The 13843-nt window shown below is 48.7% G+C and overlaps 1 protein-coding gene across 6 annotated transcripts in view; it reads right to left on the reverse strand.

Moving 5' to 3' along the window:
* Positions 1 to 13418, reverse strand: part of LOC112562263 (RNA-binding protein Musashi homolog 2-like) — a 134653-nt gene extending 121235 nt beyond the window's left edge. Inside the window, exons 1-3 of one of the 6 annotated variants that reach the window (XM_025235386.1) lie at positions 13109 to 13418; positions 12749 to 12789; positions 4755 to 4836 (exon numbers count right to left, since the gene is read on the reverse strand). In XM_025235386.1, coding sequence (XP_025091171.1) covers positions 4755 to 4836; positions 12749 to 12789; positions 13109 to 13167 — 182 coding nt within the window. In that variant the 5' untranslated portion in view covers positions 13168 to 13418. The remainder of the gene's footprint in view (positions 1 to 4754; positions 4837 to 12748; positions 12790 to 13108) is intronic. The other 5 variants (XM_025235385.1, XM_025235389.1, XM_025235388.1 and 2 more) reach the window with 5 other exon arrangements.
* Positions 13419 to 13843: the final 425 nt, after the last annotated feature.

The raw sequence follows: 13843 nt of genomic DNA on the forward strand, positions 1-13843 counted from the left end.
GTGTTGTCAAGGGTAGAATGTAACCGAGAAGAGAGCTGTTCATCCCGCGACATTAGAACTAAAGACCCGCTGTCATGGCAACGTCTTACTTTCACGACTGTATAACGACGCTGCGCCGGGTACCCGGATTATCCACTACTCAAAATATCTCGGGGCCGCGCGACCTGCCGTAACGGGAGCCGAGCGTTTATTACAGGGTAGGAAGGAAAGAAAGATAAAATAAGGAAGGAGAAATGTTTATTCACCAAGCTACGCTTATTCCATGGACTGGGAACCTCGTGCCTCTGCTACATTAGACAGGGGATAGAACAGGGCGAGAAGATGGAAAGGATGAACAGCACAAGACCATTCATAACCTATTTATTTATTTTTATTTTTACTACAAATAAACAAACATTGATATCGGCTCCCTGACCTCAACCCTGCATCTACATCTACATCTGACAACAGTGATGACAAGCAAGTGCTCTGACCACTACACTACCGGGTGGACAGGTGTTCTTTTGTTTTAATATTTTAATATATATAAATTAATGAATGTCGCTTTGGGCATGCGCACCAATCATTTCTTTTCCCGACAGGAAAGCCAAGGGAGGTAACTCGTTATATACCCACCTAAAATATTAAAAAAATTCGTCAGGGTTCGACTTTAGTTTAATCAAAGTTTTTTCTCCAGAAATAAAAAATATCAAAATTATTTTAGTTATAAAGATTCTGGAATTTTCTATCACAGCCCTTGATTTAATTTAATGTTTGACTTGTGTCCGCCATCTGAAGGAAAGTCCACGTGTCCTTACTTTTCTCTGGCACCTGACTGTTGTCATCGTGTTATTGTTTGCCGGGCAAGAAAAGCTCACAAGCAGCAAACTCATCGATGGATGAATGCTGAGTCCTGCTCACTGGCAGCAAAAGTTGTTCACACACAAAGCTATTCCAAGAGGTCCTAGTGTCAAACCGATTCATGGTGATTGTGAATTGCTAGCAATACCCACCCGGTATACACACACAACACAAAAATTATTGTTACGATTGACAGATGTGTTTATCTGTTATCTACTGTTGATGACAACTACTGAAACATCTCCACTCACACCTGTCAAAATTTAGTATAAGTGATATGTGTACACTTTTATTATTATTTTTTTTAATTTAATGTGATATCTGTTCAACATCTAGGACATGGTGTAGGCTTGTCTCCCCGTCTGTTTAACTACTTACTACTCTACTTGTTTATTGTTGATTCCTTGTACGAGTCCTGCCTCACCAAACTTTGTTATTTTATTTATTGGCTACCCGTCCTCCTTATCTGTTCATCGCAACTGTGTGCGGTGTGTGTTGTCTGTCACCGGCGCCCAGTAAATACCTGGCACAACTGATGCTTCCCTCCACCACCACCACCATCTCTCACCCTCCTTCATCCCTCCCGTTCACTCCCCGTGTTTGACATCCGCGGTGGTGAAAGAAAAAAAAAAAACAACATCCGATGGTCGTGGCGTTCCAGAACCTCTCCATCAGTCGGAAAAGCGCGCGAGAAAGTCTCCTTCAGTTTGTTCTCTCTTTCTCACTCCACCCCCTCGTGGCTATAATTGACCCCCCCGCTAGCGATTGTCGCTGACCGCCATTTTACCGTAATTGTGGGGGAAGCTGGCTGGGAACACAGGAATGTAGGTCGGCAGAAAATTGAGCGCCTGGCGAGTAGCGACTCCACAGCCATGGCGCCTCCCTGTCCTCCGACCTGATGTCTGCCTCCACACCATGGCTACACTGCTACACTGCTACATGTTTACTACACTGTTACACTATGTTTACTACACTGTTACAAGATGTTTATATGTCACAATGACACTCACTGTTACAGTATTATTACATACTGACAACTGACATCTTTGAGGCAATACCCACACAGGTATCTATGTTTACCCCATATTTGTACAGATACCTGTAAGCTAATTGGGACTTATCACCTATCTACTCTTGCAACACATGTTTAAACTTTGAACTTTGACATGTTCACACATCATTAGGTGTAGTAAAGTGTCGACTGATGGAGCTAGGTCTGGCTAGTGACTGGAGGAGGTGGGTGATGAGAGGGTGATGACTAGGGTGAGCGACAAACTGTAAAACATCAACTGTCATCTACTTGTTTGTCTGTGCTGTCATCGATGACCAAAAGATCCTCATCGCACACCTCATGCATTCACTGAATGTCAGGAGGGAATCGCCGATAAAACTTTCCCCAATTACAGCAATGGGTAGTAAGCTCGTGCTCCACCACCTCCTCAACCCTAGAAGCTTGAGCAGACGACATGTCCTAGTTCTACACCCTTCCACACAAGACTAATAATCAGGGTGCGAGACAGAATTAGTGGCAAGTTGTCGGGGGAGGAACAGCGACAATGGAAACAGAAAAATACTGCCACCTGCTCCAAAGCGAATAAATAAAAGAAGTAAATTTTTTTAAACATTTTTTTTTCCTTCGACGGTTGGTGGAAAGAGTTTCCAGCGCAGAGGTCACCACCAGACCCGACAGAATAAAATTGATCGAAGACTTGATTGAGCATCCTGCAGGCCTCCCCCCAAAATGCCAGCAAGTGAGAGTGCCCCTGGGGTCCTAGCCACCATGAGTGCCTCCAGGGTCTGCCAACTGAGTGCCTCTAGGGTCTCGATCACGAGCGTCTCTCAACACGACAACAACGTCTAGACGATCCTGCAGGCGAGATGCCAGACGACGAGGAAACGCAGGCAATCAAAAAATAAAAATAAAAAAATAAAATAAAAATAACCCCGTAGCTAGGAGAGATTACTTGAGCAAAGAAACCACCGTTTCATTCCGTCCTTCTTCTCCCAGGACCCGAGACTCGAGCTCAAAAGACCGAGGGTGACATACCCTCGACACTGTACCCGACAATGGCGCCGGGTGCATTCATCGCCACGGCGATGCGAGTCAACGTCGATGGAACTTTCCCAATATACTCGGGGTCATCAACAGCCAGTGGAGGGCGAGACAAAAGTCCCCACCCGTTATATACATACATTTGTAAGCTTGCGGACGTTTCAATGTAACGGTAACGCAAACCACGTGACGTCCTCATAAAGAGCTCGTGCAAAGAACGGGTTGTCTTTTATCCCGCGGAGAGTGAAAACACCTCACGACGACAGGAGAGAAAGGACTGGCTTACCCCGTGTCTGTGACTACTATTCCTCGAACTTCTTTACCCCACCTCTTCCTAACCTGATCCCGTGCGAGCTTGAAATGTAAGAAGCGAAACAGTCAGAAGATGGCTCTCGGGTACAGAACATACCCGACTGAACATTTGTAGTGTACAGCTACCATCCACCCACAACCCCCTCCTCATAAAGTCAGCTGTTTCTCGATTTCCACCCCACACACCCCAGTAGTGAAGACATGAAGGTTGTTGGCGCTAGAGGTGAACGTGAGTGTGGAGGAGGGAGGGAGCAAGGGAACGGGAGGTGACAGTGATCGAGAAGTGCAGAGGGGTTGATACTGAGGGAGGAGGGTAGGTAGGTGTTGGTGGTGAGGGAGAAGGGGGGTAACATGACTGGCAAAGTCAAATGCTGTTCAGCGATTCTCCAAAACTCCGGCATGGTGGACGGCGGCCAGACTGGCGAGCCTCCTTACCTGTGTGACGTGTGTTGGCAGACAGGTAAACCGTTGGTACCCCCGCCACCCCACACACCCCACCCGACCCCCACCCACGCAACTCTCACTTGCCGCCCTCGCCGCCGGGCGAGATTTACAGCTCGTTAGACGGGTGGAGGGAGGGAGATGAGCGTCACTAAAGACCCTCGCCCCACTCCCCCCTCGAGTTGTAAATCCCGACACTGCGGCGATTATCATAATTAATGTTCCTGGCACCGCTACAGGGAGACGGGAGGCACCGCTTGCCTTCGCCAGATAAATTTACACCTGCCTTTTGCCTTAATATCCTCTTTCACTCTCACCTACCCACCACTACCCACCATCCGCTTCCCCCCGAACCTCCTCCAGCACTTAAAATGGCGTCAGGTCATGACCTAACGTTTGTTTGGTTTTTAAATCTTCTTTTTAACAAGAGAGAGAGGGGAGGGGTGTGTGTGGTAGTGAGCGCGTGTTCACTTTACCTCTCTTGGCAGAAGCTGTGGGAAAGTATTCCCGTATCTGCGAGTGTGACAAGGCCAGGGTGTGGGGTGGATGACGTGTGTTGGGTGGCGTGCCTACACTTGATGTTACACAAAACGTTCGTTAGCGGGCCAAGAAATGGTTTCCGCCATTCCGCACCAACACGCACCTGCTGACAACAGGTTCTATCATGATTTTAAGATAGGTAGGTGTTGTGGAAAGATGCAAGAAAACGGTTTCGCCGTCGCATGGGAGGGGTGTGTGGGGTAGGTGGGGGAAGAACTATCTCTGCCGGCACTCGACAGGTAATGCACCGTGAAGATAGCTCCTCCCTGTGTCAGTACAACGAGGACACGAAGCAGCCAGTAGACTAGTCTAGACACGGGACCGGAAGGGCGAGGGGTGGTCATCTACAAAAGAAGGTAAGAGGGAGCAATGAAAGTCTACGTCGTACGTTCTAACTACGTGGCGAAAACGTAGTACTAGGCAAATAGCTGCTGCTGCTGACTCTAGCGAAAACAAAGTGCTGTCCTCCGAACACAGAAACACACTAGACAAAACTCTCTCTCTCACACACTCACACACTCACAAACACACTCACACACACACGCAGTAGGACAGGCTGACCACTTACCGAGATCGCTTTGTGGTGGGATCTTTCATCACCATTGATTCCTTGATTTCGCCAAATTTGTCAAAGTACGTCCTCAGAGATTCTATGGAAAAAAAAGACAAAGAAATCCATGTAACCAACAACATAAACAAACTGAAAACCTATTAACCATTAAATAGATGGCATTGTCATCAGACTAGCTCTGCAAATGAACTGTCATCATTTCTAGTTAATGACAGCCAACATGTAATCATGACATTTTCCCTAGAAACAATCTGCTCACAGTAACTAATGGAATTCCAACAGACTCGCTGATCACATCAAAGTCTGAAATCAACTGTCCTGTGTTTATAATGGTGTTTATAATTTATTTATATCACAAATGAGCCAAACACAGCGATCAGGACGAAAAGACAAGACTGCGCTTGTGTGGGTGTTGGTAGGAGACGATCCCATCCCTATCCCCGCACATAAATAAAATAAGAGGTGAGAAATGCAGCCCATCCGTCTTTCAGAACCTGAGTAAATACTCTGCACCCCATTTTGTCAATTTTTCCCTTTCATCCAATGCTAAACACACATCCACCCTGTTACTTTTATCGCCCTCGCCATCTGTGGATACCCGTTGACAGGTTTATTTCGGAATACCTTCAGCTTCAGTTATCTTAAACCGAAAAAGGATATGGGGTAGATGGGGAACTGAACTGGAATGTTAGTAGACAACAGCGAGCACTGGACCTACATCAGAGCTGAAACAACTCTCATCTCAGTTTTCTCGGAAGCTTTCGCGCGAGAAGACTGACGAGCGGTTCGAATCCTGTCATCGCCTGTATTTTTTTGGAAAATTTCAGCAGTTCCGATACATTTGCAGTAAACAATGGAACCCGTGTTCAATCCCTTCAGGCAGAGAAAAAAAATTAAGTAGTTTTCAGTGATGAAGACGATAGTCGGACCTGTGGCCGGCCAGGGTTCCCGTGTGGCGCAGTGGCGGAGCTGTACCCAGGTGACCAGCCAAGAGATGAGAACTCGAAGAAAGGAAGGGAACCTGAGGGAATGCAGTGGAGGAGAGGGAATGAGCACTGCTCTCACAAAAGCTGGGCCACAGCAAAGTGCGGGCTTTACAACCACAACCTACATCCACCGAAATGTCACAGGCCAACTCCGGGTGGGTTGTATTTTTTTGACAAAGACTCTCAACGCTCATCAGTTTGAGAAAACAACTGTAGAATAGATTGTGGACTACACAGAAGAATTCTCTTCCCTTCCCCGCCTGATTCACACACACACGCGAGTATTTTCAAACGAGGGACAGGAGGAGGGATCACTGATGTACCCTGTCACTGATGTACCCTGTTAACGACCAGCGAAATGCAAACGAAGCCGCAGTCGTCCCAGAAGCAGGTCAGACTTTGTCGTGTAGCCTGCCCCAGTCCCCAGCCTCATCATGGAAGACGAACATTAAGTAGAGCTTTCCACTTCAGGCGATACGTCACTTCACATCTGCACGTCCCTCGTGCAATGCGCGCGGTGAGAGTGCGTCACATGATAGAGTGATAAAGAACCGAAACCCTCGTCTACTTCGTCTACAGTGAGCATTCCTGTCTACACACACACTTCTCTCTCTCACACACACACTTCTCTCTCTCTCACACACACACATTCTCATTTACACACTCTCCCTCACACACACAAACACGATCGCTCTCTCACACACACACACGAGGGAGAATAAAGATCAGGAGTTCGGTATGAAAAAGTTGAAGAAATAAAAGTGCATCCAACGTTGACGGGTAAAAATATCCGTTAGTCCTTAAAAAAAAAAAAGATTCCGGAAATGAGAAGTGTTTTTAATATCGCCTGACAGAGAATTTTCATAACTGGCCAGTAGCCTCAGCTCTGTTGATGAGGCTGGACCCCTCCTCTTCCCTTCCCTCCCTCGCCCGACATCTTTCGGCAGAAATGATGAGACTAAGCTGAACTGACGTCATGTTCACGGGAGGAATCGATCGTCTGTTATGATGTGAACAGTGTTACAACTGTTTACATCTCTGGAGGTGGGGGTGGTCAAATACACCAAAAATAACACAACGACAGAGACTGCGGACGTCACCACGAGAAGTCACGGTCTGCGGAGGTCAAGAGTCATAGTTTCTCGGGGTCAGAGGCAAAAACCGCTGGCTGAGTGGTGAGAGAAGTCGATGGGGGGAGGAGGATATATGAGAGAGGGAGAGAGGAGGGGGAACAGATTGACCTTGCCCCATCTGCGACAAGCGAAAGTGGTGACGAGGGTCAGGGCACCGGGCAGCCATAGACAATACGACAACAGCGACAACAACCTACTACCGTTTGGATAAACAAGCATGGCGGCAAAGGAGGGAAGGAGGACTGATGTAGTGAGAAATCAACTGCAATGCAAAAAAAATAAATAAAAAAAAAATCGCGGTTATTCGTGTTCTAAATTGGGTTTGGACATCATCACCGGCCAAGGATGGACTTCATCCCATTCAGCCCTCTCTCTCTCTCGGTGCAATTCGCTCGTGCTTGGGAGGAAGTTGCATGCCGGACCAGACTGGAACTCTTCAATCTTGTCCACGACTCGTCTTCTCTTGGCTCGCGTGTCTGGGTGACGTCAGCTGTCGGGTGCTCCAGCGGATTCCTCCTGTACTGATGTGAGAGAATCCGTAAGCATCCTGCTGTAACCTCGCCCTCCACCGGCACTCCGAGGTCAGCGGCGGCCGGCGATGTGGTCGACGACAGCGTCGTATCGATCAGCAGCTCCACCCGCTCAGCCTGCCAAGTGTTCTGCCACCACCACCACCACCACCACCACCACCACCACCACCACCACCACCATGTCTTACGACACAACCCACCCCAACCACACCACCCCACTCCTCCTAACCCAGCCTTCTTCCGTCAGGCCTCGCGCATGCGCTGTGGACCAAAGTATGTGAACATCAATAAAGTCGCCGCTAGGTTGGAGCAACCTGGCGACCACATCGCTCCAAACAGCCAACCTTTGTGGCTGAAACACAGAAGGACACGTGGAGCGGGAGGCGAGTATCTCCGGGGCCAGTCGTAGCCAGGGAGGAGCTGCACCTAAACAAACAAATGGCGGAGTGGTGAGAGGTTCAACAACACAGCAGCAAAACCAGAGGAGATGGGAGTCTGCCCGAGATTTTACCAGAGATACAATCGTGAGTAAGGGGAGGATGCATGATTGACAGGAAGGAAAACCACGAGCTTAGGAGAATTGCAGGATCCGTTCAGGAAAGGAAAACACACTCAAACACTGTTCCACTGGTACCGGTCGTCCCCGTGATCAGGTAAACTTTGTTTACAAGGCGCGGCTGTCGATAGACTACACTGTGAATAAACCTTCCAGGACCTGAAAATAGTTTTAGCCACCGACTTTGTGAAGAGACCTCTCTGGCTGCTCCCCACGAGAGAAGAAAGTGAAAAATTGTGGCTTCGGCAGACTGTATTCTTGGAGAACAGAATTGACAAGTCTTGGACTTGAAGACATAGGCAATCATGATGGTATAAATACTGCAAAACAAACTTCGTTAAAAGAGTCAGCTTATGCGAAGGAAGGATTGGATTCCGGAGCACAATTTTTTTTCGGAAATTAGGCAGCAAAAAGCTTTCCCCTTGTTGAAATTTTTTTTAATTGCCCAAGAAGTGGAAGCTGAGGACTTTCGCTGGTCGATGGAAGCTGAAGGTTCGTGTCTTTGGTTGCCGACCTCGGTAGGAAACCATGACCGCGGTCAATGTTCTGACCCCTGTCTGAGATGGCAGCTGTTCGGGTGAAGGTCCAGTCTGAGAGACTTGGTCCACTTGTGGTTGTGCGCTCATACCTTGACACTAATTACAGTCACAAGTGGAGAAAAGAGCGCATGCACCAAGAAAATTGACCATCTCATCAGGCAAACTTCAGTGCACCAAGCGTCCGCAGACGCATCGAACCTCCTGAGTGTCGGATTTTCTTTTTCTTCCACGTTCGTTTCTTTTTTTTTTTTTTTTTTTTTTTTGTTAATACATCTTTCTCTCACTGTGCAATACCTCAAGTGCGCATGCGTATCCAAGGGAAAAAGTGAAGAGTGCGAATCACCTCTTTGTCAAGATTGCTTGGAGCTGTGCACTCAGTGGATACAATTGCGAACACGATGGGACTCGTCTAAAAAGAGGTGTGAAAGAAGGCAACGAGAAAGATGAAAACGAATTGTAAAGAGAAGGATGAAAACGAATTCTGAAGAGAGAAAAAAAAAAGGAGCAACTCTAAAGTTCAGGGTTTAAAAAAAGGGAGATACTGAGAAGGACTGATGCGACTAGAACTGAGACTAGGACTAATTCTAAAGACAGCAACAAAGAAAAAAAAAGCATTGACTGAACATAAAAACAAAAATAAAAATATTGACATTCTGTTAAAGATGGCAAGAAAGACAAAAAAAAAAAAAAAAAAAAACAAAAACAAAAGGAAAAAAAAAAAGAACGAAAAAATGTCAACCGCAGGAAAGGGAAAAAAACCGAGTATTCTAAAGTCAGCAAGAGAGGGTTCAAACCAAACCACACAAGAGAAAGAGACCGCAGTGCCAGCACACAGGCGTTGGTGTCCCATCAGAAGTATGCGCGCACGCTGCACGTAATTGAAAGACGAACCTGCAATTGCCGATAACACATGACGTAATTGCCGCTAAAAATAGCCTGCCGGCGCCTCCCACGTTTCAGTGCTGCAGACGGCACGACTGGAGAGAGAGAGAGGGATGAAAGCTCATACACAGGCATGGTGAGAGAGAGAAAGAGTGAGAGAGAGACTGGGGGATGGGGAGAAAATAAGAAAAAAAAAACGAAAAAAAAAAAAGGTGGAAGGAATGGATGATGCGATGGATGGAAAGGGAATGAGAGAGCGGATGTCAAGAACGAGGGAAGCGAGGAGCCAACTGGGCAGAGCTGGGCGCCACGAGCTGCAGGCTGGCAGGTGTACCACCACCACCACCACCCCAACTCGCACACAGACGTATCTCGAGTTTCTGAAAGGGGGGGAAGGTGGAGAAGGGGTCAGGGGTGGAGGTGGGGTGGGCGGGTTCACAGGGCGCCAAACAGGAAGGGTGGGGCGTGGGAGACGGTTATCGCACAAAGGAGTAAAAGTGAAGATGTGTGTGAGTGTGAGAGACGTACAAGGGGAGAACTATTTGCTCGTTAGAACTCCTGGCTGGGCCTACCTACCCCCCTCCCATCACACTACCCCCAGAGACTGAGTCAGCAAACCGCGAGATACGAACAGCATCATCACTGGGCGGCGCTAACACGATGTTTATATACATAAATAAAAATGGACAAGCCTGACTGTCAAGCTCCATCAGGGCAACAATCGCTCAGCTCCAGTGATGTAATCCAGCGACTACTGCAGGTCGCACTCCACTGGCTGCGCAATATGCACTCACACATTCGAACACTCGTCCCGAGACACGACTTGACGATGCAGGCGCGTGCACATACGTCACTCTCGTGCGTGCGTCGCTGATGACCTTGCCGAGGGCAGAAACGTCACCGAGGCAGGCATGCTCGTACTCCCGTACACCTCTAAGTATTTATTTCCACCACTCTTGCTTTCCTCTTCCAACGCGCGTATCCAACAGTATGGCCTCCAACCGTTCAAGTGCTTTAAATTTTTTTTTCCTTCCGTATCACCATCTTCTTTTTTCTCCGCCGACACGGTAAAAATGTCAGCTCACAGACATTTGCAGCAAAATAAATGACCACAAACGGCAGCAGTTCTCCTCCACTTCAACCCCAACCCCGTATTTTTTTTTTTCCACAGCCTTTCGCAGAATCCTCCTGAGGTTTGCAGACTCTCCTCGAAAGATAAGTGTTCATCACTAACAGTCGTCGTGTTGCCCATTACCGGCAACTTGCCACGGTCAGGGATCGCCACGAAAAAGTCCATCCAGAAAAAAAGCTTTTGCAATCCTTTATTTTTTTAAACCTCTTCCTCTCTAATTTCTATCTTCCACGAGGACTATTGAAGCTGCAGCAGCTTTGCTTTCAATGATGTCGCCCCTAATTTTCGACGACAGACACAATCTTTACCAATATCTGATGGTGATTAGGGCGAGAGGAAGGAGGTTGCAACCTTGATGCAGCTCGGGATTTGACCCGAGAACACTTGCACCAGCCAGACCCGACATGACAAGCAGAGAACCGTCACTGATGCCTCTTTTCTCCGCTCTGGAATCTCGGGTGGCGCCGAGCTTTACACGGGTGCGTGGAGAAGCCACCCGTCGTGACCACAGTGGACTTGGTGTTTGTCTCCATGCTCTGCTGTTCTCTTCTCACGACTGAGAAACACTCCATTCGCACGTGAAGACCATCGCCCTCTTCGCTCCTCGTCCTGGCAGTCAAGCGACTTTAGGGTCGACTTCCCTTTGGTCAAAAAAACACTTGACAGGGGGAAGGGTGTGTGTGTTTGGGCGGAAAGGGGATGGAAGTTTACATGCACTTTGTTTGTCCTTCCACAGTGAAACACAACTGCTTAACGACTACAACAGGAAAACAGATGTTGTAAATAAACGAGCAAACGAGTGAAAGAGAGAACCTTGAAAATTTGCAACGAGAGCATTGACTTAACTGACAGAAACTAACCAAGGGGTAAGTTCGGATTGAATAAAATGTTATTTTGATTTAATAGTGAGCAATCAAACACGTGACTGAGAAGCAAGCACTATCTTACTACCTGCCCGCCACAGGTAACAAACAGTACAAGAAGGTGCATGGGGTTAGAGGTCACTCATTCAACTGATGTGACCCCCCTGGTTTCCATAATCAGCTCTCGAGTCTGGTCGCCTATGTCGAAATAAATACATCATTCGTGGCCTGACTTACAAGGCCGCTTGCCAGACAAGTTCAGAGATTGAAAGCAGGAGAAATAAAAGAGTGCACATATCTGCGGAGATTAGAAAAAGAGGGCATACCTGGGGAGGGTAGACGGAGTCGCAATCACAGTTTTAACACAGCGGGAAGTTGAGGTGGAGGAGGGGAAGGGTGGAGTGGGGGAAGTTAGTTGTAGTAGCGCTCTCGCTCTCATTCTCTCACACTCTGTCTCACCGTGTTACCTGAGTACACACACACAGGTGACGTACGCTCTTCAAACAAAACCCATTCTAGTTCCCCGACAGGAGAATAAAAACCTCCTTTATCCTGCCAGCCAGCGCCGGGCCGGGCGACATTAGCACTTAGCGCGAGGGCCTCGTCAAGGCGGTGAGTCATGTTCAACTTTGTAACACAGCTTTCCTCTCTCTCTCGCCCCTCCGTGCGTAGATCGACTAACGACACACATATTCACTACACACCATCCATCGAGCCTCCCAACACACCCCCACACACCGCTAAAGCCCACGGCGCGCAAGCAAGCAGCCAGGCGTGGCGAGGTCGAGGTCGGGAGGTAAGGGAGGGAGAGCCAAGTCGCCATCAGTAAACAACACACAGCACACCACCACCACCACCACCAGCACACACGTCAATGAGGATTTCTTCCCTCCCGTCGCGTAAAAAATTCCTCAGCCAGCTGGGAAAGCCAAGTGAATCAATGGAAGGGAGGGGAGGAGTGTATGCCATTACAACCCAGTCGTCGGCAACACATACACTCGCCACCACCATCATGGACACCGACACCAACGAGACCTGGCATCGCTGTAGCCGTCGGACAACAGTACGGACCGCTATCTCTCCTGGTGTGTGTGGGGTGTGTTATCGACGGTCGTACACGGGGTGGAATAGGATGTGTAAACCTCATTACACGGTAATACTGCACGAGCTGCCGTCCCCCCAGCAAAAAGGCGCGAAGAGCAAGAAGAGGTGATAACAAGATTGCCAGTCTCTCTCTCAGAACCCCTCGCAGAGCCTGCAGCACCAAAGCAGCAGCAGCAGCAGCGACTGTAGCACGGCAGCAGCAGCAGTGGCACGGAGGCAGCATTCGATGGGATGGGGGAACAGGAAGAAGGTTTTAATGCACTCACCCGCTGAAGTTTGCCAAGACAGGCCTCCGATGAACATTTTCCTGCAACCCCGAAAACAACCGTTAACACAGGAGGGAAGCACAGCAACACCAACACCGACCGACCCAAGCCTGTACACACATTCCACAACACAACAACAACGAAACCCAAACCCTTCTCTCTCTCTCAGAACGACGAGGGAGGAAAACAAACAAGTCGACAGACAGACATACAAACACACATACATACTAACAAATCAATGATGCCACGCACACTCGTCACACTCGAGAATTTAGCAGACAAGGCGGAAATTACTTCACGAGTCACAACATAGAGGGGAGTCAACAACAACAACGTAAACAAGAAAGCAAGAACACTTACCCGGGGTCGTTGGGTATTTCGTCCGAGTTCGTTTGAGAGTTTTGAGAATCCATCTTCATAGTTCCCTCCCTACTATCGTCTCTACAGCTACCTATCTACACGACCAACTGAACAGGGGCCACACGTGGACGGCGGAGTCTTGCCTCACTCTCCACGAGGCCTGGGACTCGATTGGCAGACCCTCCGGGTCGGCGCGCGCGCACACAAAGGCGCGATAGGCGCGTGATTGACACGCCAGCAGCCGCAGCCCATTGGCTGAAGGCGCCGTTGCCGCAGCAACGTCTATCAAGTTTACGTACGTCACAGCATACTTGAGGGAACGTCACGCCTTCGGGACGGTGGTGGTGGTGGGGATTTTTTTTTATTATTATTATTTCTTTCTCTCTCTCGCGCGCGCGCGAGCACTCGTTCTCTCTCTCTCGTTCTCTCGCTGGCTCGCTTGTGGCCTGACACAATGAAAACGCTCCTGGCTTGCCGCACACAGGCTGTTACTCGCTGCAGCGCCGTCGTCATCGTCTACATCTTTTCTTGACACGATTCACAAGGAGGCAAAAGCCAAACTGGGGTGGGGAGGAGGGTGGAGACTGGGAGGAGGTACCCCCTGTTCCTTCGCTTTCACGGACGAATGGTTGGGGTGGGTTCCTCGCTGCGCTACCCTCCCTTTTCTCTCTCTCTCACTCCTCCACCCTCCCATACGGTGTCGTTGAGCGGGAAGAGTAGAGTCCTCCCTTGACT

The sequence above is a fragment of the Pomacea canaliculata genome, linkage group LG4 (genome assembly GCF_003073045.1).
Source record: "Pomacea canaliculata isolate SZHN2017 linkage group LG4, ASM307304v1, whole genome shotgun sequence".
Classification (NCBI taxonomy): Eukaryota; Metazoa; Mollusca; class Gastropoda; order Architaenioglossa; family Ampullariidae; genus Pomacea; species Pomacea canaliculata.